The following is a 24,344-nucleotide window of genomic DNA, read 5'->3' on the forward strand; positions in this document are numbered from 1 at the left end:
AATTTCAGTGCCAAAATCCCACATTTTTTTGGCCAAAATCACACATTTTCAGCCTCAAATTCCTCCTTTTCATTGCCCAAATCCCAGATTTTTACATCTCAAATCCCACATTTTTTTAGTGCCAAAATTCCACATTTTCAGTTCCCAAATCCCACAATTTTTGTGGCCAAAATCTCACATTTTTAGTGCCCAAAATTCATCTTCTTCGTGCCCAAATCGCACATTTTCAGCCCCAAATCCCACATTTTCAGCTCCAAAATTCCACATTTTTTGTGCCAAAATCCCACATTTTCAGTCCCAAATCCCACATTTGTTTTTTCCCAAATTCCACATTTTTAGTGCCAAAATCCCATAATTTTAGTGCCTAAATTTCACATTTTTAGTGCCCAAAATTCACATTTTTAGTGCCAAAATCCCACATTTTCAAATCCACATTTTTAGTCCCAAATCCCATATTTTGAGCAACCAAATCCCACATTTTTAGTGCCCAAAATTCACATTTTCGGTGCCAAATTCCATAGTTTTACTTCCCAAATCCCTCATTTCCAATCCCAAATCCCACAGTTGAAAATCCAACATTTTCAGCCCCAAATCCCACATTTTCAGTGCCAAAATCCCAAATTTCAGACCCAAATTTCACATTTTTAATGCCCAAATCCCACATTTTTAGTGCCCAAAATTCACATTTTCTTTGCCAAAATCCCACATTTTTAGTGCCCAAAATTCATCTTTTTCTTGCTCAAATCCCACATTTTCAGTTCCCAAATTCCACATTTTCAGTGCCAAAATCCCATAATTTCAGTGCCCAAATCCTATATTTTTATTGCCCAAATTTCACGTTTTTAGTGCCAAAATCCCACAGTTTTAGGGTCAAATTCTTCATTTTTAGTGCCAAAATCCCACATTTTTAGTGCCCAAAATTCACATTTTCAAATCCCAAATCCCACATTTTCTTTGCCCAAATCCCACATTTTCAGTTCCCAAATCCCACAGTTTTTAGTGCCAAAATTCCACATTTTTAGGATCAAATTCTTCATTTTTGGGGCCAAAATCCCACATTTTTAGTGCCCAAAATTCACATTTTCATTGCCCAAATCCCATATTTTTGGATCCCAAATCCCACATTTTCAGCCCCAGGAAGCAGGAAACGCCCAGCTGGGAACGGAGAACCTGCAATTTGGGAAAAATTTGGGAAAATTTTGGGAAAAATTAGGAAAACTTTGGGAATTTTGGGAGGTTTAGGGCCAAATCCCACATTTTTAGGGTGAAAATCCCACGTTTTTAGGCTCAAATTCCTCATTTTCAGGGCCAAATTCCACAGTTTTAGGGCCAAAATCCCATATTTTTACTTCCCAAATTCCTCATTTTCAGGGCCAAATCCCACATTTTTATTGCCCAAATCCCACATTTTCAGCCCCAAACTCCATAGTTTTAGTTCCCAAATCCCACAGTTTTTAATTCCCAAATCCCACAGTTTTAGGGTCAAATTCTTCATTTTCAGGGCCAAAATCCCACATTTTTCCTGCCCAAAATTCACACTTTTACTCCCAAATCCCACATTTTTCAGCCCCAAATCCCAAATTTTCAGTGCCAAAATCCCAAATTTCAGACCCAAATTTCACATTTTTAATGCCCAAATGCCACATTTTTAGTGCCCAAAATTCACATTTTCTTTGCCAAAATCCCACATTTTTAGTGCCCAAAATTCATCTTTTTCTTGCTCAAATCCCATATTTTCAGTTCCCAAATTCCACATTTTCACTGCCAAAATCCCATAATTTTAGTGCCCAAATCCTATATTTTTATTGCCCAAATTTCACGTTTTTAGTGCCAAAATCCCACAGTTTTAGTGTTCAAATCCCAAATTTTTGGGGCCAAAATTCCACATTTTTCATGCTCAAATCCCATAGTTTTAGTGCCAAAATTCCACATTTTCAGCCCCAAATCCCACATGATTTTTAGTGCCAAATTTCACATTTTTAGTTCCAAAATCCCACATTTTCAGCCCCAAATCCCATATTTTTCTTGCTCAAATCCCACATTCTTTTAGTGCCAAAATTCCCCATTTTCAGCCCCAAATTCCTCATTTTCAGCCCCAAATCCCACATGATTTTTAGTGCCAAATTTCACATTTTTCTTGCCCAAATCCCACATTTTCAGTTCCCAAATCCCACATTTTCAGTTCCCAAACCCAATATTTTCAGTTCCCATATTTCCCATTTTTAGTGCCAAAATCCCACATTTCCAACCCCAAATCTCACAGTTTCAAATCCACATTTTCAAATCCCAAATCCCACATTTTTAGTGCCCAAAATTCACATTTTCAGTCCCAAATCCCATATTTTCATCCCAAAATTCACATTTTCATTCCCCAAATCCCATATTTTTAGATCCCAAATCCCACATTTTCAGCCCCAGGAAGCAGGAAACGCCCAGCTGGGAACGGAGAACCTGCAATTTGGGAAAAATTTGGGAAAATTTCGGGAAAAATTAGGAAAACTTTGGGAATTTTGGGAGGTTTAGGGCAAATTCCTACATTTATAGGGACAAATTCCATATTTTTAGGGCCAAAATCCCACATTTTCAGTCCCAAATTTCACATTTTCAGCCCCAAATCCCATATTTTCAGAGTCCAAATCCCACATTTTTTTAGGGCCAAAATTCCTCATTTTCAGTCCCAAATCCCACATTTTTAGTGCCCAAATCCCACATTTTCAGTTCCCAAATCCCAGATTTTTGGGGTCAAAATTCCGTATTTTTCATGCTCAAATCCCACATTTTCCAATCCCACATTTTCAGCCCCAAATCCCAGATTTTGAGCACCCAAATCCTATATTTTTAGTTCTCAAATTTCACATTTTTATTGCCCAAATCCCATAATTTCAGTGCCAAAGTCTCACATTTTCAGCCCCAAATTCCTTGTTTTCATTGCCCAAATCCCAGATTTTTACATCTCAAATCCCACATTCTTCTAGTGCCAAAATTCCACATTTTCAGCCCCAAATCCCACAATTTTTGTGGCCAAAATCCCACATTTTTAGTGCCCAAAATTCATCTTTTTCTTGCCCAAATCCCACATTTTTTTTCCCAAATTCCACATTTTCAGTGCCAAAATCACACTTGTTTTTAGTGCCAAATTCCCTATTTTTCGTGCCCAAAATCCCACATTTTCAGTTCCCAAATCCCAGATTTTTAGTGCCAAAATCCCACATTTTTAGTGCCCAAAATTCACATTTTTAGTGCCCAAAATCCCACATTTTCAAATCCCCATTTTCAGACCCAAATCCCACATTTTCAGCCCCAAATCCTATATTTTCAGTTCCCAAATCCCATATTTTTAGTGCCCAAAATTCACATTTTCGGTGCCAAATTCCATAGTTTTACTTCCCAAATCCCTCATTTCCAATCCCAAATCCCACAGTTGAAAATCCAACATTTTCAGCCCCAAATCCCACATTTTCAGTGCCAAAATCCCAAATTTCAGACCCAAATTTCACATTTTTAATGCCCAAATTCTGTATTTTTAGTGCCCTAAATTCACATTTTCTTTGCCCAAAATCCCACATTTTTAGTGCCCAAAATTCATCTTTTTCTTGCTCAAATCCCACATTTTCAGTTCCCAAATCCCACATTTTCAGTGCCAAAATCCCATAATTTCAGTGCCCAAATCCTATATTTTTATTGCCCAAATTTCACGTTTTTAGTGCCAAAATCCCACAGTTTTAGGGTTCAAATCCCAGATTTTTGGGGCCAAAATTCCACATTTTTCATGCTCAAATCCCATAGTTTCAAATCCACATTTTCAGCCCCAAATCCCATATTTTTCTTGCTCAAATCCCACATTCTTTTAGTGCCAAAATTCCCCATTTTCAGCCCCAAATTCCTCATTTTCAGCCCCAAATCCCACATGATTTTTAGTGCCAAATTTCACATTTTCAGTTCCCAAATCCCACATTTTCAGTTCCCAAATCCCACATTTTCAGTTCCCAAACCCAATATTTTCAGTTCCCATATTTCCCATTTTTAGTGCCAAAATCCCACATTTCCAACCCCAAATCTCACAGTTTCAAATCCACATTTTCAGCCCCAAATCCCATATTCTGTGCACCCAAATCCTATATTTTCATTGCCCAAATTTCTCATTTTCAGCCCCAAATCCCACATTTTCTTTGCCCAAATCCCAGAATTTCAGTTCCCAAATCCCACAGTTTTTAATGCCAAAATCCCACATTTTTAGGGTCAAATTCTTCATTTTTTGTGCCAAAATCCCACATTTTTCGTGCCCAAAATTCACATTTTTAGTGCCCAAAATTCACATTTTCACCCCAAATCCCATATTTTTAGTTCCCAAATCCCACATCTTTAGTGCCCAAAATACCCATTTGCAGAAACAAATCCCATATTTTTTAATTTCCCAAATCCCACATTTTCTTTGCCAAAATCCCACATTTTCAGTGCCCAAAATCCCAGATTTTTACTTCCCAAATCCCACATTTTTAGTATCCAAAACTCATCTTTTCAGAGCCCAAAATTCCATATTTTTAGTGCCCAAAATTCACATTTTCAGTTGGAATGATTTTTTGGGGAAAATTTTGGGATTTGGGATGATTTTTTGGGGAAAATTTTGGGAATTTGGGAAAAATTGGGAAAATTTGGGAATTTGGGATGATTTTTCCAGAAAAATTTGGGAATTTTGGGATTTGGGATGTTTTTTCCACTAAAATTTTGGGAATTTTGGGGACTTGGGATGTTTTTTTGGGGAAAATTTTGGGAATTTGGGATTTTTTGGGGGGAAAATTTTGGGAATTTTGTGGATTTGGGATGATTTTTCTGGGAAAATTTTGGGAATTTGGGGGATTTGGAGGATTTTTCCATTAAAATTTTGGGAATTTTGAAAGAGTTTTTCAGGATTTTCCTGCTTTTCCTGGGGAAATGTGGGTTTGGATTTGGGAAGAGTCAAATCCCAGAGTTTTAGGGTCAAAATTCACATTTTTAGTGCCAAAATCCCATAATTTTAGTGCTCAAATCCCACATTTTCAGCCCCAAATCCCATATTTTGAGCATCCAAATCCTATATTTTCATTGCCCAAAATTCACATTTTCAGTTCCCAAATCCCACAATTTTAGTGCCAAAATCCCACATTTTTTCAGCCCCAAATTCCAGATTTTTAATGCCAAATTCCAGTATTTTTAGTGCCCAAAATTCCCATTTTCAGCACCAAATCCCACATTTTTTTATTGCCCAAATCCCACATTTTCAGTTCCCAAATCCCACATTTTTGGGGCCAAAATTCCGTATTTTTCATGCTCAAATCCCATATTTTCAAATCCCACATTTTCAGCCCCAAATCCCACATTTTTAGTGCCCAAAATTCACATTTTCATTGCCCAAATCCCATATTTTTAGATCCCAAATCCCACATTTTCTTTGCCAAAATCCCACATTTTTAGTGCCCAAAATTCATCTTTTTCTTGCCCAAACCCCACATTTTCAGTGCCCAAAATCCCCGATTTTTACTTCCCAAATCCCACATTTTTAGTATCCAAAACTCATCTTTTCAGAGCCCAAAATTCCATGTTTTTAGTGCCCAAAATTCACATTTTCAGTTGGAATGATTTTTCCAGGAAAATTTTGGGATTTGGGATGATTTTTTGGGGAAAATTTTGGGAACTTGGGAAAAATTGGGAAAATTTGGGAATTTGGGATGATTTTTCCAGAAAAATTTGGGAATTTTGGGATTTGGGATGTTTTTTCCACTAAAATTTTGGGAATTTTGGGGACTTGGGATGATTTTTCGGGGAAAATTTTGGGAATTTGGGATTTTTTGGGGGGAAAATTTTGGGAATTTTGCGGATTTGGGATGATTTTTCTGGGAAATTTTTGGGAATTTGGGGGATTTGGAGGATTTTTCCATTAAAATTTTGGGAATTTTGAAAGAGTTTTTCAGGATTTTCCTGCTTTTCCTGGGGAAATGTGGGTTTGGATTTGGGAAGAGTGAAATCCCAGAGTTTTAGGGTCAAAATTCCACATTTTTAGTGCCAAAATCCCATAATTTTAGTGCCCAAATTTCACATTTTCAGCTCCAAATCCCACATTTTCAGCCCCAGGAAGCAGGAAACGCCCAGCCGGGAATGGAGAACCTGGAGTTTGGTAAATTTGGGAAAATTTGGGGGAAAATTAGGAATTTTGGGATGGGAAGGGTTAAATCCCAGAGTTTTAGGGTGAAATTCCACATTTTCAGCCCCAAATCCCATATTTTTTGCCCCAAATCCCATATTTTGTCGCAAGAAATCCCAAATTTTTATTGCCCAAATCCCACGTTTTTAGTGCTAAATTCCCACATTTTTACTTCTCAAATCCCACATTTTTAAATCCCACATTTTTCATGCCAAAATCCCATATTTTTAGGGCCAAAATCCCATAATTTTACTTCCCCAATTTCCCATTTCCTGCCCTAAATCCCACATTTTTCATGCCAAAATCCCACTTTTTTTAGTGTCAAATTCCTCATTTTCAAATCCCACATTTTCAGCCCCAAATTCCACATTTTCAGTCCCAAATCTCACATTTTCAGTGCCAAAATTCCATAATTTTAGTGCCAAAATCCCATATTTTTGTAATGGCAAATTCAACATTTTCAGCCTCAAATTCCATATTTTCTTTGCCCAAATCCCACATATTTTTAGTGCCAAAATCCCACATTTTTATTGCCCAAATCTCACATTTTTAGGTCCAAATCCCACATTTTTATTGCTCAAAACTCACATTTTTCACACCCAAATATTTTTTCAGACCTTTTTTTTTTTTGCCCAAATCCCACTTTGGTTTTTTGCCAAAATCACATTTTTATTTGGTGCCAAAATCCCACATTTTCAAATCCACATTTTCAGCCCCAAATCCCACAGTTTTCATCCCAAATCCCAGATTTTTTAAAGAAAAATTCCACATTTTTTTAGATTCAAATTCCTCATGATTAGTAGACCCAAATCCCACATTTTTCGGCCCAAATCCCATAATTTCACTGCCAAATATCCCAAATTTTTAGTGCCAAAATCCCAAATTTCAGACCCAAATTTCACATTTTTAATGCCCAAATGCCACATTTTTAGTGCCCAAAATTCATCTTTTTCTTGCTCAAATCCCACATTTTCAGCCCCAAATTCCACATTTTCAGTGCCAAAATTCCATAATTTCAGTGCCCAAATCCTATATTTTTATTGCCCAAATTTCACGTTTTTAGTGCCAAAATCCCACAGTTTTAGGGCTCAAATCCCAAATTTTTGGGGCCAAAATTCCACATTTTTCATGCTCAAATCCCATAGTTTCAAATCCCACATTTTCAGCCCCAAATCCCAGATTTTCACTTCTCAAATCCCACATTTTTTTAGTGCCAAAATTCCCCATTTTCAGCCCCAAATTCCTCATTTTCAGCCCCAAATCCCACATGATTTTTAGTGCCAAATTTCACATTTTCAGTTCCCAAATCCCACATTTTCAGTTCCCAAATCCCACATTTTCAGTTCCCAAACCCAATATTTTCAGTTCCCATATTTCCCATTTTTAGTGCCAAAATCCCACATTTCCAACCCCAAATCTCACAGTTTCAAATCCACATTTTCAGCCCCAAATCCCATATTCTGAGCACCCAAATCCTATATTTTTAGTGCCCAAATTTCTCATTTTCAGCCCCAAATCCCACATTTTCTTTGCCCAAATCCCAGAATTTTTGTTCCCAAATCCCACAGTTTTTAATGCCAAAATCCCACATTTTTAGGGTCAAAATCTTCATTTTTGGTGCCAAAATCCCACATTTTTAGTGCCCAAAATTCACATTTTCAGTTCCCAAATCCCACATTCTTTTTAATGCCCAAAATTCACATTTTCATTGCCCAAATCCTATATTTTTAGTTCCCAAATCCCACATTTTCAGCCCAAAATCCCACATTTTCAGTGCCCAAAATCCCAGATTTTTACTTCCCAAATCCCACATTTTTAGTATCCAAAACTCATCTTTTCAGAGCCCAAAATTCCATGTTTTTAGTGCCCAAAATTCACATTTCCAGTTGGAATGATTTTTCCAGGAAAATTTTGGGACTTGGGATGATTTTTTGGGGAAAATTTTGGGAATTTGGGAAAAATTGGGAAAATTTGGGAATTTGGGATGATTTTTCCAGAAAAATTTGGGAATTTTGGGATTTGGGATGTTTTTTCCACTAAAATTTTGGGAATTTTGGGGACTTGGGATGATTTTTCGGGGAAAATTTTGGGAATTTGGGATTTTTTGGGGGGAAAATTTTGGGAATTTTGCGGATTTGGGATGATTTTTCGGGGAAAATTTTGGGAATTTGGGGGATTTGGAGGATTTTTCCATTAAAATTTTCGAATTTTGAAAGAGTTTTTCAGGATTTTCCTGCTTTTCCTGGGGAAATGTGGGTTTGGATTTGGGAAGAGTCAAACCCCAGAGTTTTAGGGACAAAATTCCACATTTTTAGTGCCAAAATCCCATAATTTTCGTGCCCAAATTTCACATTTTCAGCTCCAAATCCCATATTTTCAGAGTCCAAATCCCACATCTTTTTAGGGCCAAAATCCCACATTTTCAGCCCCAAATTCCATATTTTTAGTGCCCAAAATTCACATTTTTAGTGCCCAAAATTCACATTTTCAGTTCCCAAATCCCACCGTTTTAGGGTCAAAATCCCACATTATTTTAGTGGAAATCCCACATTTTTAGCACTCAAATCCCACATTTTTTTAGTTCCGAAATCCCACATTTTTAGGGTCAAATTCCTCATTTTTAGGGTCAAAATCCCACATTTTTCAGGCTCAAATCCCACATTTCCAGACCGAAATCCCAGATTTTTAGTGTTGAAATCCCACACTTTTCCTGCTCAAATCCCATATTTTTGTAATGCCGAATTTCACATTTTCAGCCCCAAATCCCATCTTTTTAGTTCCCAAAATTTCACATTTTCAGCCCCAAATTTCACATTTCCAGCACCAAATTCCAGATTTTTATTGCCCAAAATTCACATTTTCAGTTCCCAAATCCCACATTTTCAGAGCCAAAATTCACATTTTTAGTGCCCAAAATTCACATTTTCAGCCCCAAATCCCATATTTTTAATGCCAAAATCCAGTATTTTTATTGCCCAAATCCCACATTTTCAGCCCCAAATCCCACTTGTTTTTCCCCCAAATCTCAGATTTTTATTGCCCAAATCCCACAGTTTCAAATCCCACATTTTCAGAGTCCAAATCCCACATTTTTAGTGCCAAAATTCCACATTTTCAGCCCCAAATCCCATAATTTTTGTGGTCAAAATCCCACTTTTTTAGTGCCCAAAATTCATCTTTTTACTTCTCAAATCCCACATTTTCAGCCCCAGGAAGCAGGAAACGCCCAGCTGGGAACGGAGAACCTGCAATTTGGGAAAAATTTGGGAAAATTTCGGGAAAAATTAGGAAAACTTTGGGAATTTTGGGAGGTTTAGGGCAAATTCCTACATTTATAGGGACAAATTCCACATTTTTAGGGCCAAAATCCACATTTTCAGTCCCAAATCCCATATTTTTAGTGCCCAAAATTCATATTTTTAGCGCCAAAATCCCACATTTTCAAATCCACATTTTCAGTCCCAAATCCCATATTTTGAGTACCAAATCCTATATTTTTAGTTCCCAAATTTCACATTTTTATTGCCAAAATCCCATAATTTTAGTGCCAAAATCCCACATTTTTTTGGCCAAAATCTCACATTTTCAGCCCCAAATTCCTCGTTTTCATTGCCCAAATCCCAGATTTTTACTTCTCAAATCCCACATTTTTAGTGCCAAAATTCCACATTTTCAGCCCCAAATCCCATAATTTTTGTGGCCAAAATCCCACATTTTTAGTGCCCAAAATTCATCTTTTTATTGCCCAAATCCCACATTTTCAGCCCCAAATCCCACATTTTCAGCTCCAACATTCCACAATTTTTGTGCCAAAATCCCACATTTTCAGACCCGAATTTCTCATTTTCAGCCCCAAATCCCACATTTGTTTTTCCCAAATTCCACATTTTCAGTTCCCAAATCCCACAGTTTTTAATGCCAAAATCCCACATTTTTAGTGCCCAAAATTCACATTTTCGGTGCCAAATTCCATATTTTTACTTCCCAAAATCCCACATTTTCAGCCCCAAATTCCACATTTTCAGTGCCAAAATCCCATAATTTTAGTGCCAAAATCCTATATTTTCATTGCCCAAATTTCACGTTTTTAGTGCCAAAATCCCACAGTTTTAGTGTTCAAATCCCAAATTTTTGGGGCCAAAATTCCACATTTTTCATGCTCAAATCCCATAGTTTTAGTGCCAAAATTCCACATTTTCAGCCCCAAATCCCACATGATTTTTAGTGCCAAATTTCACATTTTTAGTTCCAAAATCCCACATTTTCAGCCCCAAATCCCATATTTTTCTTGCTCAAATCCCACATTCTTTTAGTGCCAAAATTCCCCATTTTCAGCCCCAAATTCCTCATTTTCAGCCCCAAATCCCACATGATTTTTAGTGCCAAATTTCACATTTTTCTTGCCCAAATCCCACATTTTCAGTTCCCAAATCCCACATTTTCAGTTCCCAAACCCAATATTTTCAGTTCCCATATTTCCCATTTTTAGTGCCAAAATCCCACATTTCCAACCCCAAATCTCACAGTTTCAAATCCACATTTTCAAATCCCAAATCCCACATTTTTAGTGCCCAAAATTCACATTTTCAGTCCCAAATCCCATATTTTCATCCCAAAATTCACATTTTCATTCCCCAAATCCCATATTTTTAGATCCCAAATCCCACATTTTCAGCCCCAGGAAGCAGGAAACGCCCAGCTGGGAACGGAGAACCTGCAATTTGGGAAAAATTTGGGAAAATTTCGGGAAAAATTAGGAAAACTTTGGGAATTTTGGGAGGTTTAGGGCAAATTCCTACATTTATAGGGACAAATTCCATATTTTTAGGGCCAAAATCCCACATTTTCAGTCCCAAATTTCACATTTTCAGCCCCAAATCCCATATTTTCAGAGTCCAAATCCCACATTTTTTTAGGGCCAAAATTCCTCATTTTCAGTCCCAAATCCCACATTTTTAGTGCCCAAATCCCACATTTTCAGTTCCCAAATCCCAGATTTTTGGGGTCAAAATTCCGTATTTTTCATGCTCAAATCCCACATTTTCCAATCCCACATTTTCAGCCCCAAATCCCAGATTTTGAGCACCCAAATCCTATATTTTTAGTTCTCAAATTTCACATTTTTATTGCCCAAATCCCATAATTTCAGTGCCAAAGTCTCACATTTTCAGCCCCAAATTCCTTGTTTTCATTGCCCAAATCCCAGATTTTTACATCTCAAATCCCACATTCTTCTAGTGCCAAAATTCCACATTTTCAGCCCCAAATCCCACAATTTTTGTGGCCAAAATCCCACATTTTTAGTGCCCAAAATTCATCTTTTTCTTGCCCAAATCCCACATTTTTTTTCCCAAATTCCACATTTTCAGTGCCAAAATCACACTTGTTTTTAGTGCCAAATTCCCTATTTTTCGTGCCCAAAATCCCACATTTTCAGTTCCCAAATCCCAGATTTTTAGTGCCAAAATCCCACATTTTTAGTGCCCAAAATTCACATTTTTAGTGCCCAAAATCCCACATTTTCAAATCCCCATTTTCAGACCCAAATCCCACATTTTCAGCCCCAAATCCTATATTTTCAGTTCCCAAATCCCATATTTTTAGTGCCCAAAATTCACATTTTCGGTGCCAAATTCCATAGTTTTACTTCCCAAATCCCTCATTTCCAATCCCAAATCCCACAGTTGAAAATCCAACATTTTCAGCCCCAAATCCCACATTTTCAGTGCCAAAATCCCAAATTTCAGACCCAAATTTCACATTTTTAATGCCCAAATTCTGTATTTTTAGTGCCCTAAATTCACATTTTCTTTGCCCAAAATCCCACATTTTTAGTGCCCAAAATTCATCTTTTTCTTGCTCAAATCCCACATTTTCAGTTCCCAAATCCCACATTTTCAGTGCCAAAATCCCATAATTTCAGTGCCCAAATCCTATATTTTTATTGCCCAAATTTCACGTTTTTAGTGCCAAAATCCCACAGTTTTAGGGTTCAAATCCCAGATTTTTGGGGCCAAAATTCCACATTTTTCATGCTCAAATCCCATAGTTTCAAATCCACATTTTCAGCCCCAAATCCCACATTTTCAGCCCCAAATCCCACTTTTTTTTTTGCCCAAATCCCACATTCTTTTAGTGCCAAAATTCCCCATTTTCAGCCCCAAATTCCTCATTTTCAGCCCCAAATCCCACATGATTTTTAGTGCCAAATTTCACATTTTTCTTGCCCAAATCCCACATTTTCAGTTCCCAAATCCCACATTTTCAGTTCCCAAACCCAATATTTTCAGTTCCCATATTTCCCATTTTTAGTGCCAAAATCCCACATTTCCAACCCCAAATCTCACAGTTTCCAATCCACATTTTCAGCCCCAAATCCCACATTTTCAGCCCCAAATCCCAGATTTTGAGCACCCAAATCCTATATTTTCATTGCCCAAATTTCACATTTTCAGCCCCAAATCCAACATTTTTTTCCCCCAAATCTCAGATTTTTATTGCCCAAATCCCACAGTTTCAAGTCCCAAATCCCACATTTTTAGTGCCAAAATTCCACATTTTCAGAGGCGAATTTCTCATTTTCAGCCCCAAATTCCACATTTTTAGTGCCAAAATTCCATCATTTTAGTGCCAAAATCCCATATTTTTGTAATGGCAAATTCCACATTTTCAGCCTCAAATTCCATATTTTCTTTGCCCAAATCTCACATTTTTAGGTCCAAATCCCATATTTTTATTGCTCAAAACTCACTTTTTCAGACCCAAATATTTTTTCAGACCCATTTTTTTTTTGCCCAAATCCCACTTTGGTTTTTTGCCAAAATCACATTTTTATTTCGTGCCAAAATCCCACATTTTCAAATCCACTTTTTCAGCCCCAAATCCCACATTTTTACTTCTCAAATCCCACATTTCTTAGAGAAAAATTCCACATTTTTTTTACATTCAAATTCCTCATGATTAGTAGACCCAAATCTCACATTTTTTGGCCCAAATCCCATAATTTCACTGCCCAATAGCCCAAATTTTTAGTGCCAAAATCCCACAGTTTCTTTGACCAAATCCCACATTTTTAGTGCCAAAACCCCATAATTTTAGTGCCCAAATTTCACATTTTCAGCCCCAAATCCCATATTTTCAGAGTCCAAATCCCACATTTTTTTAGGGCCAAAATCCCACATTTTCAGTCCCAAATCCCACATTTTCAGTGCCAAAATTCCACAATTTTTGTGCCAAAATCCCACATTTTCAAATCCACATTTTCAGCCCCAAATCCCACATTCTCTCTCAGCCCCAGGAAGCAGGAAACGCCCAGCTGGGAACGCAGAACCTGCAATTCCAAAAAATTTTGGGAAAATTTGGGAGGTTTAGGGTCCAAATCCCAGATTTTTAGGGTGAAAATCCCACATTTTCAGCCCCAAATTCCACATTTTTTGTGCTTAAATCCCAAATTTTTAGCACCGAATCCCACATTTTTTAGTGCCAAAATCCCAGTTTCAAATCCCACATTTTCAGCCCCAAATCCCACATTTTTAGTGCCCAAAATTCACATTTTTAGTGCCAAAATCCCACATTTTCCAATCCACATTTTCAGCCCCAAATCCCATATTTTGAGCAACCAAATCCTATATTTTTAGTTCTCAAATTTCACATTTCTATTGCCCAAATCCCATAATTTTAGTGCCAAAATCCCACATTTTTTGCCCAAAATCTCACATTTTCAGCCCCAAATTCCTCGTATTCATTGCCCAAATCCCAGATTTTTACTTCTCAAATCCCACATTTTTTTAGTGCCAAAATTCCACATTTTCAGCCCCAAATCCCACAATTTTTGTGGCCAAAATTCACATTTTCAGTGCCAAAATCCCACATTTTGAAATTCACATTTTCAGTTCCCAAATCCCACATTTTCAGTGCCAAAATCCCATAATTTCAGTGCCCAAATCCTATATTTTTATTGCCCAAATTCCACGTTTTTAGAGCCAAAATCCCACAGTTTTAGGGTTCAAATCCCAGATTTTTGGGGCCAAAATTCCACATTTTTCTTGCTCAAATCCCATAGTTTCAAATCCACATTTTCAGCCCCAAATCCCATATTTTTCTTGCTCAAATCCCACATTCTTTTAGTGCCAAAATTTCACATTTTCAGCCCCAAATTCCTCATTTTCAGCCCCAAATCCCACAGTTTTAGGGCCAAAATCCCATAATTTTAGTGCCAAAATCCCACATTTTTTTAGCCCCAAATTCCAGATTTTTAATGCCAAATTCCAGTATTTTTAGTGCCCAAAATTCCCATTTTCAGCCCCAAATCACACATTTTTTTATTGCCCAAATCCCACATTTTCAGTTCCCAAATCCCAGATTTTTGGGGTCAAAATTCCATATTTTTCATGCTCAAATCCCACATTTTCAATCCCAAATCCCACATTCTCTCTCAGCCCCAGGAAGCAGGAAATGCCCAGGCGGTAATGGAGAACATGCAATTCCAAAAAATTTTGGGAAAATTTGGGAAAAAATTTGGGAATTTTATTGGGATTTGGGAAGTTTAGTGCCAAATGCCATATTTTTAGTGCCCAAAACTCACATTTTCAGCCCCAAATCCCAGATTTTTCGTGCTCAAATCCCAAATGTTCAGTTCCCAAATCCCACATTTTTAGTGTCAAAATCCCAGATTTTGAACACCCAAATCCTATATTTTTTGTGCCCAAAATTCACATTTTCAGCCCCAAATCCCACATTCTTTTTAATGCCCAAAATTCACACTTTCATTGCCGAAATCCTATATTTTTAGATCCCAAATCCCACATTTTCAGCCCCAAATCCCACATTTTTACTTCCCAAATTTCACATTTCCAGCCCCAAATTCCACATTTTTCGTGCCAAAATCCCACATTTTCAAATCCACATTTTCAGCCCCAAATCCCATATTTTGAGCAACCAAATCCTATATTTTTAGATCCCAAATCCCACATCTTTAGTGCCCAAAATTCACATTTTCAGCCCCAAATCCCACATTTTCAGCCCCAGGAAGCAGGAAACGCCCAGCTGGGAACGGAGAACCTGCAATTTGGGAAACATTTGGGAAAATTTTGGGAATTTTGGGATGGGAAGGGTTAAATCCCAGAGTTTTAGGGTTAAATTCCATATTTTTAATGCCCAAATTCTGTATTTTTAGTGCCTAAATTCCATGGTTTTAGTGCCCAAAATCCCACATTTTCAGCCCCAAATCCCACATTTTCAAATCCCACATTTTTCATGCCAAAATCCCAGATTTTTACTTCCCCAATTACACATTTCCAGCCCTAAATCCAACATTTTAATGCCAAAATCCCACATTTTTAGTGTCAAATTTCACGTTTTCAAATCCCACATTTTCAGCCCCAAATCCCATATTTTGAACACCCAAATCCTATATTTTTAGTTCCCAAATGTCACATTTTTAGGATCAAATTTCACATTTTTAATGCCCAAATGCCACATTTTTAGTGCCCAAAATTCACATTTTCTTTGCCCAAAATCCCACATTTTTAGTGCCCAAAATTCATCTTTTTCTTGCTCAAATCCCACATTTTCAGCCCCAAATTCCACATTTTCAGTGCCAAAATCCCATAATTTCAGTGCCCAAATCCTATATTTTCATTGCCCAAATTTCACGTTTTTAGTGCCAAAATCCCACAGTTTTAGAGCTCAAATCCCATATTTTTAGTGCCCAAAATCCCACATTTTCAGCCCCAAATCCCATATTTTTCTTGCTCAAATCCCACATTTTCAGTTCCCAAATTCCACATTTTCAGCCTGGAATTTGGGAAAAATATGGGATTTGATGCTAAAAATCTGGGATTTGGTTCTGAAAATGTGGGATTTTGGCAATAAAAAAATGTGGGATTTGGGGCTGAAAATGGGAATTTTGGGCACTAAAAATACTGGAATTTGGCATTAAAAATATGGAATTTGGGGCTGAAAATGTGGGATTTGGGCACTAAAATTATGGGATTTTGGGCTGAAAATGTGGGATTTTGGCAATAAAAGTATAGGATTTGGTTGCTCAAAATATGGGATTTGGGGCTGAAAATGTGGATTTGAAAATGTGGGATTTTGGCACTAAAAATGTGGATTTTGGGCACTAAAAATGTGGGATTTGGGAACTGAAAATGTGGGATTTTGGCTCTAAAGAAATGTGGGATTTGGACTCTGAAAATATGGGATTTGGGGCTGAAAATGTGAAATTTTGGCACTAAAATTATGGGATTTTGGCACTAAAATTGTGGGATTTGGGAGCTGAAAATGTGAATTTTAGGCACTAAAACACATTTTCAGCCCCAAATCCCACATTTTTAGTGCCAAAATCTCACATTTTAAAATCCACATTTCCAACCCCAAATCCCATATTTTTCTTGCTCAAATCCCACATTCTTTTAGTGCCAAAATTCCCCATTTTCAGCCCCAAATTCCTCATTTTCAGCCCCAAATCCCACATGGTTTTTAGTGCCAAATTTCACATTTTTCTTGCCCAAATCCCATATTTTTAATGCCCAAATTCCACCTTTTTAGTGCCAAAATCCACAGTTTCAAATCCACATTTTCAGCCCCAAATCCCACATTTTCTTTGCCCAAATTCCCAATTTTTAATGCCAAAATTCCATATTTTTAGTGCCCAAAATTCACATTTCCAGCCCCAAATCCCACATTTTTATTGCTCAAAATTCCACATTTTTAGTGCCAAAATCCCACATTTTTAATGCACAAATCCCACAATTTTCCAGCCCCAAATCCCACATTTTCAGTGCCAAAATCCCATATTTTTAGTGCCCAAAATTCACATTTTTCAGTTCCCAAATTCCACATTCTTGGTGCCAAAATCTCACATTTTTACTTCCCAAATCCCACATTTTTCGATCCCAAATCCTGATTTTTCGGATCTCTACCCTTTTTAGGATAAACCTTCCCATTTTTAGGGGAAAAAAAAAAAAAATCACATTTTTAGGGGAAAAAAAATCACATTTTTAGGGGAAAAAAAAAATCTCATTTTTAGGGAAAAAAAATCACATTTTTAGGGGAAAAAAAAAATCACATTTTTAGGGGAAAAATCTGCATTTTCAGCCCCAAATCCCACATTTTTTTAGTGCCAAAATTCCACATTTTTCGGGCAAGAAATCCCTAATTTTTTCCCAATGTTTTCCCATTTTTCTTCCCCAATTTGTTCCCAATTTTTCTTCAATTTTTTTCCAATATTTTCCCAATTTTTCTCATTTTTCTTCAATTTTTTCCCCAATATTTTCCTAATTTTTCTCAATTTTTCTTCAATTTTTTCCCCAATATTTTCCCAATTTTTCTCAATTTTTCTTCAAATTTTTCCCAATTTTTCCCTACAATTTTCCCAATTTTTCCCCACTTTTTCCCAATTTTTTCCCAATTTTTTCTCTATTTTTTTCCCAATTTTTTGGGGGAAAAATTCCACATTTTTAGGATAAAATAATCTCATTTTTAGGGCAAAAAAATCCCATTTTTTCCCCATAATTTCCCCAATTTTTTCCTATAATTTTCCCAATTTTTTCCCAAAGTTTTCCCAATTTTAGGGTCAAAATTTCTCATTTTTAGGATGAAAATCTCTCATTTTTAGGGCAAAAAAATCCCCATTTTCCCCCCAAATTTCCCCAATTTTTTCCCAATTTTTTCCCATAATTTTCCCATTTTTTCCCAAATTGTTTCCCAACTTTTCCCCAATTTTTCCTATAATTTTCCCAATTTTTCCCCATTTTTTACCCCATTTTTCCCGGATTTTTTCCCAATTATTTCCCAATATTTTCCCCATTTTCCCCCAATTTTTTCCCAATTTTAGGGTCAAAAGTCCTCATTTTTAGGACCAAAAATTCCCTATTTTTTCCAATAATTTCCCCAATTTTTTCCCCAATTTTTTCCCATAATTTTCCCATTTTTTCCCCAATTTTTTCCTGGGGAAAATCCTTCATTTTTAGGCTTAAAATTCCTCATTTTTAGGGCGAAAAAATCCCAATTTTTCCCCAATTTTCCCCCATTTTTTCCTCATAATTTCCCCAATTTCTTTCCATTTTTTCCCCATAATTTCCCCATTTTTTACCCAATTTTTTCCAGATTTTTTTCAGATTTTTTCCCAACTTTTCCCCCAGTTTTCCCCCAAATTTTCCCAAATTTCTCACCTTACAAACCCTGAGTTCTCAGCCCATTGGGAAACACAATGGGAATTTTTATTGGGAAAAATCCACATTTTTAGGATTAAATAATCTCATTTTTAGGACAAAAAATCCCCAATTTTTCCCAACTTTTTCCCAACTTTTTCCCAATTTATCCCCATAATTTCCCCATATTTCTCCAATTTTTTCTCAATTTTTCCCATTTTTTCCCCAATTTTTCCCAATTTTTTCCCATAATTTCTCTATTTTTTTCCCAATTTTTTCCTCAAATTTTTCCCAATTTTTCCTCAATTTTTCCCCATAATTTCCCCAATTTTTTCCAGATTTTTTCTCCCAATATTTCCAATAATTTTCCTAATTTTAGGGCAAAAAATCCCCATTTTTAGGGGAAAAAAATCCTCATTTTTTGGGCAAAAAATCCTCAATTTTCCCCCAATTTTTCCCAATTTTTCCCCAATTTTTCTCCCAATTTTTCTCCCAATATTTCCTATAATTTTCCCATTTTTTCCCCAATTTTCCCCCAATTTTTTGGAAAAAAATCCACATTTTTAGGATAAAATAATCTCATTTTTAGGGCAAAAAATCCCCATTTTTTCCCCATAATTTCCCCATTTTTCCCCAACTTTTCCCCAATTTTTCCCAATTTTTCCCCATAGTTTTCCCATTTTTTTCCAGATTTTTTCCCAAATTTTCTCAATTTCTTCCCCAATTTTTTCTCATAATTTTCCCATAATTTCCCCAATTTTTCCAGATTTTTCCCCAACTTTTTCCCAATTTTTTTCCCCAATTTTTCCCAATATTTTCCCAACATTTTCCCAATTTTTTTCCCATTTTTTACCCAATTTCTTCCCAATGTTTTCCCAATTTTTTCCCAAATTTTGGAGAAAATAATCTCATTTTTAGGAGAAAATAATCTCATTTTTAGGACAAAAAATCCCCAATTTTTCCCAACTTTTTCCCAATTTTTTCCCCAGTTTTTCCCCATAATTTCCCCATATTTCTCCAATTTTTTCTCAATTTTTCCCAATTTTGTCCCATAATTTCCCTTTTTCCCAATTTTTTCTCAAATTTTTCCCAATTTTTCCCCATTTTTCCCCATAATTTCCCCATTTTTCCCCCAATTTTTTCCCATTTTTTCCCCATTTTTCCCCAATTTTTTCCCTTTTTTCCCCCAATTTTTTCCCATAATTTCCCCAATTTTTCCCCAATTTTTTCCCAATTTTTCCCCAATTTTTTCCCCATAATTTCCCCATTTTTTCCCCAATTTTTTCTCAATTTTTCCCAGTTTTTTCCCCAATTTTTCCTCATAATTTCCCCAATTTTTTCCGGATTTTTTCCCAATATTTTCCCAAATTTTTCCCAATTTTTCCCCAATTTTTTCCCAATTTTAGGGTCAAAAATCTCTCATTTTTAGGACCAAAAAATTCCCTTTTTTCCCCCAATTTTTCTCATAATTTTCCCATAATTTCCCCAATTTTCCCCCAATTTTCTCCGGATTTTTTCCCAACTTTTCCCCAAATTTTCCCATTTTTTTTACCTTACAAACCCTGAGGTAAGAAGGTCTGAAGTTCTCAGCCCACTGGGAAACACAATGAACTTCATCCAAACACACGAAAGCCACAGCAGGAAGTTGATCCCAAAAAAACTTGGAAAAAATTCCCAAATTTCCCAGCAGAGCTTCCGGAGACATCAGCAGGATTTGGGTTTTGCCGCTGCGGAGCTGGGAGGGAAAAAAATGGGAATTTTGGGGGTTTTTGGGGGAATTTTTGGGAATATTTGGGGATTTTGGGAATTTTTTGGGATTTTTTTGGGATTTATTAGGAATTTTTTGGGAATATTTGGGGAATTTTTGGGGATTTTTTGGGGTTTTTGGGATTATTTGGGATTTTTTGGGGGAATTTTGGGTGTTTTTTGGGATTTTTTTGGGATTTATTAGGAATTTTTTGGGAATATTTGGGGTTTTTGGGGATTTTTTGGGGGTTTTTTTGGATTTTTTTGGGGTTTTTGAGATTTTTTGGGGAATTTTTGGGATTTTTTGGGATTTTTTGGAATTTATTTGGGATTTTTTGGGGAATTTTTTGGGGTTTTTTGGGGATTTTTTGGGATTTTTTGGAATTTATTTGGGATGTTTTGGGGAATTTTTGGGGTTTTTTGGGATTTTTTGGGGTTTTTTGGGATTTTTTGGGGGTTTTTTGGGGTTTTTTGGGGATTTTTTTGGGATTTTTTGGGGATTTTTTTTTTTTTTTTGGATTTTTGGGGATTTTTTGGGGATTTTTCGGGTTTTTTGGAGGTTTTTTGGGGAATTTTTGGGGTTTTTTGGGATTTTTTGGGATTTATTTGGGATTTATTAGGATTTTTTTGGGAATATTTGGTGGTTTTTGGGGATTTTTTGGGGATTTTTTGGGGATTTTTTGGGATTTTTTGGGGAATTTTTGGAATTTATTTGGGATTTTTTGGGGAATTTTTGGGGTTTTTTGGGGATTTTTTGGGATTGTTTTGGGGATTTTTTGGGGATTTTTGGGGAATTTTGGAATTTATTTGGGATTTTTGGGGAATTTTTGGGGTTTTTTTGTGATTTTTTGGGAATTTTTGGGATTTATTTGGGAATTATTTGGAATTTATTAGGAATTTTTGGGGAATATTTGGGGTTTTTTGGGGATTATTTGGGATTTTTTGGGAATTATTTGGGGTTTTTTGGGGATTTTTTGGGGTTTTTTTGGGTTTTTGAGATTTTTTGGGGAATTTTGGGGTTTTTTTTTGGGATTTATTAGGAATTTTTTGGGGAATATTTGGGTTTTTTTGGGGATTTTTGGGGATTTTTTTTGGGATTTTTTGGTAATTATTTGGGGAATTTTTGGGTTTTTTTGGGGAATTTTTGGGGTTTTTTGGGGTTTTTTTGGGGTTTTTTGGGATTTTTTGGGGGTTTTTTGAGATTTTTGTGGGGTTTTTGGGGATTTTTTGGGATTTTTTGATTTTTTGGGATTTGGGGGGTTTATTTGGGATTTTGGGGTTTTTTTTTTTTTTTTTTTTTGGGATTTTTTGGATTTTGGGATTTTTTTTTGGGATTTTTGGGAATTATTGGGATTTTTTGGGGATTTTGGGGATTTTTTGGGGATTTTTTTGGATTTTTTGCGGTTTTGTTGGGATTTTTTGGGGAATTTTTTGGGGTTTTTGGGGATTTTTTGGGATTTTTTGGGGATTTTTTGGGGGTTTTTTGGAATTTTTGGGGTTTTTTGGATTTTTTGGGATTTTTTTGTGATTTTTTTGGGGTTTTTTGAGATTTTTTTGGGATTTATTTGGGATTTTTTGGGAATATTTGGGGTTTTTTGGGGATTTTTTGGGATTTTTTGGGGAATTTTTTGGGGTTTTTTGGGATTTTTTGGGATTTTTTGGGGGTTTTTGGGTTTTTTGTGATTTTTTTGTGATTTTTTTGTGATTTTTTTGTGATTTTTTTGGGGTTTTTTGAGATTTTTTTGGGATTTATTAGGAATTTTTGGGGAATATTTGAGGTTTTTTTGGGATTTTTGGGATTTTTGTTGGAATTTTGGGGATTTTTTTTTTTTGGGACATTTGTTGGGATTTTTGGGATTATTTTGGATTTTTGGGGAATATTTGGGATTTTTAAAGATTTATTTGGGATATTTTGGGATTTATTTGAGATTTTTGGGGGTTTTTTGGGGATTTTTTTTGATTTATTTGAGTTTTAAAATTTATTTGGGATGTTTTGGGATTTATTGGGGATTTTTTGGGGAATTTTTGGGATTTTTTTGGGATTTATTAGGAATTTTTTGGGAATATTTGGGGTTTTTGGGGATTTTTTGGGGGGTTTTTGAGATTTTTTTGGGGTCTTTTGGGGGTTTTTGGGGATTTTTTGGGAATTATTTGGGAATTTTTGGGATGTTTTGGGGATTTTTTGGGGTTTTTTGGGGTTTTTTGGGGTTTTTTGGGGTTTTTTTTTGGATTTTGAGGAATTTTTGGGGTTTTTTGGGGATTTTTTGGGGATTTTTTTGGGTTTTTGAGATTTTTTGGGGAATTTTGGGGGTTTTTTGGGGATTTATTAGGATTTTTTTGGGAATATTTGGGTTTTTTTGGGGATTTTTTTTGGGTTTTTTTTGGATTTTTTGGGGGTTTTTTGGGATTTTTTGGAATTTATTTGGGATTTTTTGGGGATTTTTTGGGGTTTTTTGGAGGTCTTTTGGGGTTTTTTTGGGATTTTTTTTGGGGAATTTTTGAGGAATTTTTGGGGTTTTTTTGGGATGTTTTGGGAATATTTGGTGGTTTTTGGGGATTTTTTTGGGGTTTTTGGGGTATTTTGGCATTTTTTTGGATTTATTAGGAATTTTTTTGGAATATTTGGGGTTTTTTGGGGAGTTTTTGGGATTTTTTTTTATTTTTTTGGGGTTTTTGGGGATTTTTTGGGATTTTTTGGGAATTATTTGGGATTTTTTGGGGGTTTTTGGGAATTATTTGGGAATATTTGGGATGTTTTTGGGATTTTTTGGAGTCTTTTGGGATTTTTTGGGATTTTGGGGATTTTTTGGGGTTTTTTGGGAATATTTGCAAATTATTTGGGATTTTTAAAAACGTTTTGGGATTTTTTGGGACTTTCTGGGGATTTTTTGGAATTTATTTTGGATTTTTGGGGGTTTTTTGGGATTTTCTTGGGATTTTTTGGGGTTTTTTTGGGTTTTATTCTGTTTGGGAATTTTTGGGGGAATTTCCTGATTTTTCGGGAAAAAATCCCAAATTTTTTGGGAAAAACAATTCATTTTCTTGGGTCAAAATCCACCATTTTTAGGGAAAAATCGCAATTTTAGGGAAAAATCCCATATTTTCTGATGGAAAATCCACTTTTTTTTTGGATCTCAACTTCAATTTTTAGGGAAAATCCTTCATTTTTAGGGGAAAAAAATCCCAATTTTAGGGAAAAAATCCACATTTTCGATGGAAAAATCCCATTTTTGGGGAAAAACCCCAAATTTTAGATGGAAAAATTCCATTTTTAGGCAGAAATTCCACATTTTCCAATGGAAAAATCCCAATTTTTGGGAAAAAAATCCCAATTTTTTAATGAAAATCCCAATTTTTAGGGCAAAAAATCCCATTTTTTAGGGAAAAATTCAAATTTTCCAATGGAAAAAATCCCATTTTTAGGTGGAAAAAATCCCAATTTTTGAGGAAAAAATCCCATTTTTTAGGGAAAAATTCCAAGTTTTAGATGGAAAAATCCCATTTTTGGGGAAAAATCCCAATTTTTAGACAGAGATTCCACATTTTCCAAACGAAAAATCCCAATTTTTAGAGAAAAATCCACATTTTCTGATGGAAAAATCCCAATTTTGGGAAAAATGTCAATTTTAGGGAAAAAATCCTATTTTCCAATGGAAAAATCCCAAATTTTCTGCAGGAAAAATCCCAATTTTAGGTGAAAAAATCCACATTTTCTGATAGAAAAATCCCATTTTTAAGGAGAAAATTTTTTCCCCAAATAGGAAAAATTCAGGAATTTCGGGAATTTTGGGGAATTTTCTGGGAATTCTAACCTTCAATTTTTAGGGAAAATCTTTCATTTTTAGGGGAAAAAAAATCCCAATTTTAGGGAAAAAATTCCACATTTTCTGATGGAAAAATCCCAATTTTTAGGGAAAAAATCCCAATTTTAGGTGGAAAAATCCACATTTTCTGCCGGAAAAATCCCAATTTTAGGGAAAAATCCCAATTTGTGAGAAAAAATTCCCATTTTTTAGGGAAAAATTCCAATTTTTAAGGCAAAAAATTCCAATTTTTGGGAAAAATCCCAATTTTTAGATGGAAAAATCCCATTTTTTGGGAAAAAATCCCATTTTTTAGGGAAAAATCCGAATTTTAGGTGGAAAAATCCCATTTTTAGGTGGAAAATCCCAATTTTTGGGAAAAAAGTCTCAATTTTAGGGAAAAATCTCAATTTTAGGGAAAAAATTCCACATTTTCCAATGGAAAAATCCCAATTTTTAGGG

General features: G+C 35.6%; 1 protein-coding gene across 1 annotated transcript in view; it reads right to left on the minus strand.

Moving 5' to 3' along the window:
• The window catches only part of RECQL4 (RecQ like helicase 4), an 89,407-nt gene that overhangs the window by 36,900 nt on the left and 28,163 nt on the right, over positions 1-24,344 (minus strand). The window contains exon 4 of the mRNA XM_085049870.1: positions 19,886-20,068. Within this exon, the coding sequence (XP_084905996.1) occupies positions 19,886-20,068 (183 nt within the window). The remainder of the gene's footprint in view (positions 1-19,885; positions 20,069-24,344) is intronic.

Source organism: Lichenostomus cassidix, chromosome 2 (assembly GCF_008360975.1).
Source record: "Lichenostomus cassidix isolate B80296 chromosome 2, HeHo_3.0, whole genome shotgun sequence".
Classification (NCBI taxonomy): Eukaryota; Metazoa; Chordata; class Aves; order Passeriformes; family Meliphagidae; genus Lichenostomus; species Lichenostomus cassidix.